The sequence below is a fragment of the Microchirus variegatus genome (assembly GCF_963457635.1).
Source record: "Microchirus variegatus genome assembly, chromosome: 20".
NCBI classification, from domain to species: Eukaryota; Metazoa; Chordata; class Actinopteri; order Pleuronectiformes; family Soleidae; genus Microchirus; species Microchirus variegatus.
Window position 1 is genome coordinate 19,581,876 of NC_139821.1, and position 10,981 is coordinate 19,592,856.

At 43.7% G+C, this 10,981-nt stretch overlaps 1 protein-coding gene across 1 annotated transcript; it reads left to right on the plus strand.

Annotated features, from left to right (window-relative positions):
- Positions 1-3,425: 3,425 nt before the first annotated feature.
- LOC310941725 (extracellular calcium-sensing receptor-like) lies at positions 3,426-7,539 on the plus strand (the record flags this gene model as incomplete). The annotated part of the gene is made up of 9 exons (XM_083906937.1): positions 3,426-3,568; positions 3,668-3,962; positions 4,220-4,306; positions 4,560-4,829; positions 5,000-5,206; positions 5,284-5,559; positions 5,833-6,060; positions 6,149-6,272; positions 6,632-7,539. Exons 1-9 carry the CDS (start codon positions 3,459-3,461, stop codon positions 7,537-7,539), a joined length of 2,505 nt encoding a protein of 834 aa, XP_083763063.1. The 5' UTR covers positions 3,426-3,458.
- Between the last annotated feature and the right edge of the window lie 3,442 nt (positions 7,540-10,981).

Consider the following 10,981-nt stretch of genomic DNA (forward strand, 5'->3'; position numbering starts at 1 on the left):
TGCTTCACTCTGTGCATGTAGTGGTGTATGGAGAAAACACCACCAATAATATAGTCACCGTCCATAGAGAATGCAGGTAGATGAGGTTTCCCTAGCAGCTTACATTTCACAGTACTTATCCCGGCACCAGACCTGGGATTTGTGAGCCCAGACCTTTGTTTCAGACCAACCTGAGAACCATTGAAGACAAGAGCTGAGTTCAGCTCAAACAAACCCAGAGCTAATCTCAGGCCAACAAAGAGAGCTGAGATCTCCATCACCCAAGTGTCTGCATGTATAAGTGTGTTAGCACTGCTTTATATAACTTCAAAATATAGATTCCCTCCCACTGTTCGTCATATATTTGTTCATCTGAGATACAAGGCCTTTATTCGGTGGTCTTTTAATTATTTTTCTTTTTAGTTATTTAGGCTGCACCCATGTATAAGCACAAACCTCAACAACTGATATTGATAAAACAGTGGAGGGTATTTGATTATGTCTTTAGAGTTTATCAATAATATGATGGAAAAGAATAGATATTTATTATACCTTTTGCATGGAGTTTGCATGTTCTCCCAGTGTGTGCGTGGGTTTTCCACATGTTGTCTAGTTTTCTCCCACAGTCCAAAATGGGGATTAGGCAAATTGGACACCCTAAATTGACCGTAGGTGTGAACGTGTGTGAGAGTGAATGGTTGTTTGTCTCCATGTGTCCCTGTGATGGACTGGCAACCTGTCCAGGGTGTAGCCTGCCTTTTGCCCTATATCATCAGGAATTGGCACCAGCACCGTGACCCTCATGTGGAGGATAAAGTGGTAGAAGATGAGTGAGTGAGATATTTATTGTCACTGTTGCAGGAACAATGAAAAACAGTTTATCAGCTACCATTAGCAGCATTAAATATGTGCAGCACACCGGAATATAAACAGATTATATAATACTTAGTGTGGCAAGCAGTCAGCCTGTATACCATAGGTCACTATATACCAAAGTTTGGGGTCCGAACCCAGAGCCGGAACCGACTGATGAGTTTAAGTCAGTTTTGGCAGAGATTTCTACTGTTTCTACACACTACTCAGTGAAAGGGAGATCCTGCCTGTCTCTGATTGGCCAGTACTTCTCTGTCAGCCAATCAGAGACAGAGTAAGATGGGCCTTCATTGAATAGATGCACGGAAAAACCGCTGGAAAAAAGAGTGACAGCGGCAGTGTTATGGAGAGAGAAATGCAAAGGATTAAGAAGACAATACAGAGAGATCAGCTGCAAAAATCTAACTTTTAATCCAGAATGTACCAAGGTGTTCATGTACATCCTTGGTGAGGGAGTAGGGGGGGGGGGGGCTGAGAACACACTGTGAACTGTTATTATGGCATCCTCCTCTGTTGACATGTTTGCTCTATATGCAAACTAGTGTGGATCAAGGTCTACAGTAATGGTGGCCTTAATGTGAGACAGGATGAGTCTCCCAAAACTCCCATCATTCGGTGATGATGGGAGTTAAAGCAAATGGGCGATAGTCGTTCACGCAGCTCACTGTGTTCTTGGGCACTGGCCTGATGGTGGCTGACATAAGGCAGGTGGAAAATGCCCACTGCAGTAGTGAGAGGTTGAAAGAGGTGGTTAAAACCTCTGCTAAATGACCTCAAGTACCAGCTGACTCTGTTAGGTGGTTAGGTGCTGTCCAAGGGGTCAGCCAGTGTGTGGGTGACTTTGTAGTCTGTGAGTGTCTTGATCCCATCACAGATACCTGGAGTTGTTGCTGTTGAAATGCTCCTTGATGCGCTGCTTGTATTTGTGTTTGGTCTTTTTGAAGCCTCTCAGCAAGGACTGACGTAAAGCAGATGTGTGCCCGTCCAGGTCAGTTTCCTCTGCAAATGTTAGCCATCTCAAGTCAAAACAGTATTGTAGGGCTGTAGTGGCTTCCTTAGTCCACACCTGAACTGTTTTCACTGTTGGACTTTGTAGAGATTAGATGTTTAGAGATCTGGGGCAGAGAAAGATCATCTGAAAGTCCAAGATGAGGCAGGGGGGTGGCTTTGTAGGCATCCCGAATGTTGGTGTAGACTTGGTTCAGAGTGTTATTATCCCTCGTCAGAAAGCATGACAGTCTTCAGTTTTGTTTCCTGCTGCATTTAAAACACAGCCTGGTACCCTTAGCTTATTATTAATAGAGCGATGTAGCGTCTCCATGGCTAACTTACTGTTAGCTTGCAGCAGCACGTAAACCACGGATATAACAACCAAGGTAGGCACTCTTGGCAAGTAGAAATGTTTACATTGTACCATCAGATACTCTGTCTTATACATACAGTCATCCTCCGAGTCATCCTCCGAGTTTCTTACTGGACCCTGTGGTCCTGTCTGCTCTGAAGATCACCACCTGCGCCACTTCACTGGGGGGATGGTGAAAGTGGAGTCCGCGGGTGTCTGAATCTCTGAGGAAATGGAGTCTCTGTTAAGGTCAGCCTTCGCTATACCTCACCCTGACGTTGCTCCTGCAAGAGCTCATCAGAACAACAACAAAGTGAGATTTACACAGAAATGTATACAATGTGGATGACCTCCTTCTACTGTCATTCTAACAGTGGTAATCAATATTAATCAAGACTAGACTGGAAGTAAGCAACGAAACAGGACAAGAAGGAAATGTGTCAGCAATTAGATAAAGAAACAACCATCATCGTGTGAGTTCATCAGGCAAAGGTTGAGACTATGGCCGTTTTTACATGAAAAAACGTGTGGTGGTTATCACAGTCCAGAACTCTTTCACTTAAAACTAGGTGAGATTTCTATTTCCAAATTGGGCATAAAGCCAGTGAGAGCAGTGATGAAATTAAAAGACAGACACACAACAGCCGTCAATGGCCATACACGCATCCAGTCTAATCTAGGCAAAGGCTGCAGCCAAACTGAGTTATCACACATCTGTGTTTTTAAGGTTTCCCTTTGAAAAACCAATATAAAAAAATATTAAATCATCACAATAAGTAACTTTCTTTGGCTAAATGCCTGGGGTCTTAAGTACGAAGCTGTGCATTCATTGGTCCTACAAATATTTCTCATCGAGGGCTAGATCATACTTACCAAGTTCCATGTCTGCAGTATCCCTTCACATTTTCATAATGGTGTTTTGCCTGTCCTTGTTTTTTTAATTTTCTTTGCATAACACATATGATGTAATCATCACAATCTCTGAGTACAAATTATGTTTATGTTTTTGATAGTTTGCCCTCCCATATGGCTGCCCATGTCCTCATTGGTGGTATGAACATCACCCTGCACATAACAGTTCATACTAATAATAAAATGGTTACATGAAAACAGGCAGCAGGGCTGAAGGATGGGGACATTCTTAGACAACTATTTTTCCTATGGCTTCTCAACATTGATCATTTTCTCTTCCTCCATTTACTTGTCTTCCTCTTCCGAAGGTTTTTCATCTTGTAAATTAAGGAGACAGTTTCATCTGAATGGGATGCATAAGTCTGGTGATGTGATTCTGGGTGGATTGTTTGAGGTTCACTACACCTCTGTCTTCCCTCAGCTGACTTTCACCTCAAAGCCAAACCCACTCAGCTGTCAAGGGTAAGTTTCACACTTGATACAGCTTACATCTGTGTTGATAATTCAATGTAAATATGTGTTTTACTTTTCAGTGCTTAATCATGACATGTTATGTGCTAGTTTTGACCTTCCAGGTTTCAGACATGCCATGACCATGGCCTTTGCTATTGATGAGATCAACAAAAACACCAATCTGCTGCCTAATGTGACTCTGGGATACAGTCTGTATGATAACTGTGCCACACTTGTAATTGGATTCAGTGCTGCATTGACACTGGCCAGTGGTCGAAAGAAGGACTTCCTTCAAAAGGAAACCTGTTTGGGGACCCTTCCGGTCCTGGGGATTGTGGGTGATTCCTTCTCAACATTTTCTATTGCCACCTCTGATGTGATAGGTTTATTCAAATTGCCCATAGTAAGTTTCCCTTTAAGCCTCGCTGAGCTATTATATTTAATATACTGTATATGTCAGAATTTCACACATTTAAAAAATATGTGCATTGCTTCCTGAAGCTACTACAACAAGCTTATAATTAGTAAGAAGCAATATTTCTATTTTAGATTCTAAAAGGATGCAATGTTAAAACAGTTGAATCATTTGAATGCTTCTGTGGTCATAAAAGAGGGGGGAAAAAAACATTGTTCTTAATGTGCCTTTCTGTTTCGTTGTAGGTGAGTTACTTTGCCACATGTTCCTGCCTCAGCAATCGTCAAAGGTTCCCGTCATTTTTTAGAACAATACCAAGTGACGCATTCCAGGTGAAACTCTCGACCTGAAACAAATATTATACAAATACAGCCCAAATTCAATTTATATAGCCTAGAAAACTAAACCATCCCAACAAATGTTCTTGGATACAGAAATAGTATACATGCTGTATGTATAAATAGGTTGAGAAAAAGGGATGATGAGACAATTTAACTGTGGTTTTATGATGACAAGTGAAAAGTTAAATTCTCACCCACATATTGTTCAGGTATTTACACCAATCTGAACTATTTGTTCATTTAGGTGCGTGCTATGATTCAGATACTGAAACACTTTGGTTGGACTTGGGCAGGTCTGCTCATCAGTGATGATGATTATGGAGTCCACGCTGCCAGATCCTTTCACGCCGATCTGGGTCCAGCTGGTGGAGGTTGTCTGGCTTACACAGAGCTTTTGCCCTGGGGTGACAACCCTGCTGAACTAAGGAGAATAGTGGATGTGATGAGGAAATCGACAGCTCGAGTGGTGATTGTATTTGCACATCAGATCCACATGATCTATCTAATGGAAGAGGTATCTATTGTGATGATTTGCTGTTTTGACTATTCATAGTCAAGCAATACAGTTCTATTTTTGAAATTCTCCTTCAAGCAACTTCTGTTGTTTTCAACATGCTGTATAAATAAATATGATATGATTTGACTTGACACATTAAAGAGACATTAAGAAACTGTGATCCATAGGTGGTGAGGCAGAATATTACGGGCCTGCAGTGGATGGCCAGTGAAGCCTGGTCATCAGCTGCTGTGCTCCAGACTCCTCACCTCATGCCATACCTGGGTGGAACAATGGGCATCGCCATCCGTCGAGGAGAAATACCAGGACTCAGGGACTTCCTGTTACAAATACGTCCTGACCTACATCACAACAACACAGATGGAAACAGCATGGTGAGAACTGAACATCTCAGTTAGATCTGATTCTGCAAGAATAGAAATGTAAATAACAAATCTTAAATGTCTTTTAGGTGAATCAGTTTTGGGAACACACATTTCAGTGTAGATTTGCACCTCCTCCATCAGGTTGGGTGGAAGCTGGAGGAGAATTGTGCACTGGACAGGAAGTTCTAGAGAATGTGGAGACTGAGTTTCCAGATGTTTCTAACTTGAGGCCTGAGTACAATATTTACAAGGCTGTGTATGCTCTGGCATATGCCCTTGATGACATGCTGCGCTGTGAGCCAGGGACTGGACCTTTTACTGGACATGGCTGTGCTACTTTGCGAAGAGTGGAGCAATGGCAGGTGTGATATGAATTTAGCATGTTTTTTTTTTTGTTTGATTTTTTTAACTACTCTACTGGATATGTGTGTATTGTGTGTCATATATATGGGGAAAGCATACCATCATAAACAGTGGTATTGCTTGATCTTATAGGATTAAATCACACCCTTTGCCCCAAATACAAGACGACATCTTTAAAAATTACAATAACAGCAATTGTTCAATCTTGATTATGATTGATCATGATTACATTCAGCAAACATTTTACTCTAAATTATTTAATTCCATTGTAGCTCATGTATTACTTGGAAAAAGTCAACTTCACCACAACATTTGGTGATCAAGTGTCATTTGATGAGAATGGTGATGCCTTACCAATTTATGACATCATGAACTGGGTGTGGCTCCCTGATGGAAAAACTAAAGTTCAGACAGTGGGTGAGGTTAAGAGGTCAGCCTTAAAAGGTGAAGAACTCACACTAGATGAAGACAAAATCTTCTGGAACTTTGAATCCAAACAGGTGACTTCCTATATGTATTGCTACTGATACCTATCAGCATTAAACATTTGTAGAATAATGGTTTTATAACACTTGATAAATCCTACAGCCTCCACGGTCAGTGTGCAGTGAGAGCTGTCCTCCAGGCTCCCGCATGGCCAGAAAGAAGGGGGAACCTCCGTGTTGTTTTGACTGCATCCTTTGCTCTGGGGGAAAGATCAGCAATCAGACAGGTCAATATACCATGGTATAGCCAATCATAGATTATAGATTTACATTCAAAGATCTTCCTGGTCTTGTTTTGGTGTGAAAGAAAGTTATAGAATCTATCTAATGTAAAACCATTGACTACATTCATATTACAAGGCTCAAGTGACTAATAAAAAAAAAAAGAAATTCTCCTAACTATATAAATGCTGAAATCCGATTTATAATTTTAGAAATAAGAATTTGAAAAATGGAGCAATAGGCTACATGAAGGGGATATGTATAGAAAAAAAAACAAGTCTACCTTACAATTACTATTAATGGATAAAATATGAAAATCAATTAATTTTCGAAGAAAACAAAGCCATTTTTCTCTCTTTCTCAGACTCCATGGAGTGCACCAGTTGTCCAGAAGATTTCTGGTCCAGCTCCCAGCGTGACCACTGTGTTCCCAAGAAAACAGAGTTCCTCTCCTACCATGAGCCTCTGGGTATCTGCTTGACAACCACATCACTGTTGGGCACATTTATCTGTGTTGTTGTTCTGGGCATCTTCATCCATCATCGCAGCACACCTATAGTTCGTGCCAACAATTCAGAACTCAGTTTTCTTCTCTTGGTTTCACTCAAACTGTGTTTCTTGTGTTCGTTGCTCTTCATTGGACGACCCAAATTATGGACTTGTCAACTCAGACATGCAGCATTTGGCATCAGCTTTGTGCTTTGTGTTTCATGTATCCTGGTGAAAACCATGGTGGTTCTGGCTGTGTTCAGGGCCTCCAAACCAGGAGGTGAGTCCAGTCTGAAGTGGTTTGGTGCTGTGCAGCAGAGAGGGACAGTTCTGGTTCTGACCTCTATTCAAGCAGCAATCTGCACTGTCTGGCTCGTCTCTGCTTCACCAGCGCCTCATAAAAACACCCAGTATCACAGTGACAAGATAGTTTATGAATGTGCAGTTGGGTCCACTGTTGGTTTTGCAGTTTTACTAGGTTATATTGGTTTACTGGCTGTCCTAAGTTTCTTGTTAGCTTTTCTAGCAAGGAATCTTCCAGACAGTTTCAATGAGGCCAAACTCATCACTTTCAGCATGTTGATCTTCTGTGCAGTGTGGGTGGCCTTTGTTCCTGCTTACATCAACTCTCCAGGCAAATATGCAGATGCAGTGGAGGTATTTGCCATCCTGGCCTCTAGTTTTGGCCTCTTGGTGGCGCTGTTTGGACCCAAATGTTATATAATCCTGTTGAAACCAGAGAGAAACACAAAGAAAGCCATAATGGGCCGAGGAACTACATAGTGACAAAGGTTATACTGCCGTCACTGCCAGATGACAACAACAACAATCGCAATAAAGATGATGATTGATCAAATAAAATCTACTTATCCTTTTTTTGGTATGAACAGTTGGAAAAAGTAACACGTTATAAACAAAAAAGAAATAGGTGAACCAGCCCAAGGATTCTAGAAGCCTCATTTGCAAAAAAATCCAGTATAACTTTTAACAACTGTGTTGATCTGTCCATTTGCAAAGCACTTTCAATGAAGACACAACAATTTTTCATGGAGGGGCAACGAAAAGAGGTGAAAGAGCCAAAGACAGTGGATCACTGTTACCCAGGTTCAAAAATATAAATGAATAGTGCCAAAGGTGTTATAAGGTACAATGTAATTATACTAGGGCTGTCAAAAGATTAACATTTTTAATCAGATTAATCACACGGTAGCTGTGGATTAATCACGATTAATCACGATTAATTACCATTCGTAAATATGCCAGAAAAATTCTAATAAGACAATATAAATAAATAGAAAAAATAAAATACTGTAAATAACTTTAAAAAAACTACACATTGCACTGTAAATAACTCACATTATAAACAAAATATAAAGTATAGAAGTTAAATAGTTTTCTTGGGGTTACTAAACTCACAGCAGGAAATTCCTCATCAGCACCTTTGAAGCACTGCTTCTACTAGTTAGCGTTAGCTAGCATTCTGACACTAATGTTAGCTGCTGTCTGTGTCCCCGTTAGTTAGACAATGACTGTTAATGTTACGATTATATCATTATCTGCGCCAGCAGCGCCACTTACAACTGTGTCTCTCTTTCTTTTTTCTTCATCCTCTTTTTTTCTTCCTCTTCTAACGACCTGATTGATAACTCCTCTTCATTTTCCTTCAGCTTCGTTTACAACTTGCAGAACGATAACTTCACACAGGTTAACGTGAGGTGACGTGGGGCCCCGTTAGGGGGGTTTCCGACTGCGATGTCATTGTTCTTTCAGGGGGACGGGGATGCGGCTGCTCACTGGGGAATTTAGGCTCCGAGTGTCGGGTGCCCCCCTATCTGCTCGGGGCCCCATGCAGTTGCCCGCCGCCTTGCCTGTTCATAAACTGCACGTCTACCCGTAGCGCGATGAAAGTGAGAAAGTGCGTTAATGCGTTAAAAAAAATGAACGCGTTAATTCCACAAATTAATCATCCTGCGTTAATGCCCAAACTGGCAAGTTGTTCCGTTGACCAGTTGAACGTCGGGTTGTGGTGAGCCAACCACAGGAGGTCGATGGCGGCAGATGACGACGGGAACAGGAATAACTGGAGCTCCTCCTGGTTGTTACCAGACAGGATGACGGTGAGAGGAATGGTGCGATGAGTCACCTCTGCCAGAGGGTTGCCGTTGAGGTCGCAGATTGTCTTAGGTTGTGGAAGTGGTACCACAGGGACCCCTGCTTGATCAGCGAGATGTTGGTCCATGAAACACTCATCGGCTCCAGAGTCCACGAGAAAAGTGAGAGACATGGTTTCCAAAGTCACACAAGTTGGAGAAGGACAGGATATGGCTCTGCTCACCACATAAACCAATCACTTGCTGCTGGTCTCATTTGTCCCTCTTCCTCCCCAGTCAGCGCCGGATTTTTCTTCGTTCAAAAGAAGGACGGCTCTCTGCGACCCTGCATTGATTACAGAGGACTTAATGACATCACCGTTAAAAATTGATACGCCTTACCTCTGCTAGATGCCGCCTTCAGCCCTCTCAGCAAGGCACGGATATTCTCGAAACTGAACCTAAGGAATGCCTACTGTATCGTCCGTATCCGCAAAGGAGATGAATGGAAGACAGCGTTCAACACTCCAGTGGGCCACTTCGAGTATCTGGTAATGCCCTTCGGCCTCACGAATGCCCCCGCCGTCTTCCAGCACCTTGTTAATGACATTTTGCGCGATATGCTGGACAAGTTCCGAAGAGGAACACGTCCAGCATGTCCGCCTGGTGCTTCAGTGACTGCTAGAAAACAGACTCTTTGTTAAGGCCGAGAAGTGTGCCTTCCACGCCTAATCAGTCCCATTTCTGGGCTTCATTGTGGAGCAAGGTAGCCTCTCTCCCGACTCGTCGTAGATCGATGCCGTAAAGGAATGGCCAACTCCCACAACCCGGAAGCAACTGCAACGCTTCCTCGGTTTTGCTAACTTCTACCGTCATTTCATTAAGAATTACAGTCGCATTGCTGAGCCATTAACCAAACTAACCTCTCCCAAACAGACTCAGCTTCACCCTGACCTTCCGTCCTGGTACCCGCAACATCAAACCCAATGCTCTCTCTGGGCTCTACTCACCCGATCCTCTGAGCCAAGAACCTGGGTTCATCCTGCCCCCCTCCTGCCTCTGGCCTCCTGGCCAGTGGAGACCAGAGTTCGCAGGGCCCAGCAGACCAAACCCGATCCTGGAGGTGGACCTCCAAATCGGTTGTTTGTCCCCGAAGCGATGCGCTCGGAGGTCCTGCAGTGGGATCATTCATCTAAACTCGCCTGCCATCCGGGAGCCACTCGAACACTCAAGTTCATCAGGCAGCGGTTCTGGTGGCCCACCATGATCTAGGATTCAGCAACCTTCGTCTCTGCATGCCCCATCTGCGCTCGAGGGAAGTCGTCAAACCGCCCACCTGCTGGAATCCCTCACCGCCCTTGGTCCCACATCGCCGTTGACTTCGTCACTGGTCTCCCTCCATCCAATGGCAACACCACAGTCCTCACAGTCGTCAACCGATTCTCTAAAGCGGTCCATTATATTCCACTCCCCAAACTGCCCTCCGCCACGGAGACTGGTGACCTACTGGTCCAACATGTTTTTAGCCTCCATGGTTTCCCGGCAGACATCATCTCCGTCCGTGGACCCCAATTCTCATTCCAAGTGTGGAGGGCTTTCTGCTCAGCTCTGGGGGCGTCGACAAGTCTCCTCGGGTTACCACCCACCATCTGCCTGGAGCCCCACCCAGATTCATCGGTCCCTTCCCTATTGACAATCATCAACCCCACCTCTGTTCGCCTGAAACTGCCACGATCCCTGAACGTCCAACCGACGTTCCATGTCTCCCTCCTCTCGTCTTCTCCTGCTGAGACGCTGTCTCCTCCTGCTCTCCAACTACTTCATCTGAGACAGTGCCTTCGCTACACGTCAACACCGCCTCGTCTTCTCCAACCGAGACGCTGTCTCTTCCTGAAGTCTCCAACAATCTGAGTGAGTCCGTTCCTCTGGGAACCACTGCACAAACTTTTGCCACTGTGGAGCAGCTGCTCCTTCGTCGCCCAGCTGCAGTCCGTGATTCACTCGCACTTTCCCAGCTACACTCGTATTAGCCTCTGTACCTTAGGCTAATAAATACTGTTTCTTAACTCTCATGTCTGCATTCGAGCCATCCATTCTCTACTTAGTCGTTTCTTCCATAGGGAAGACACGTAACA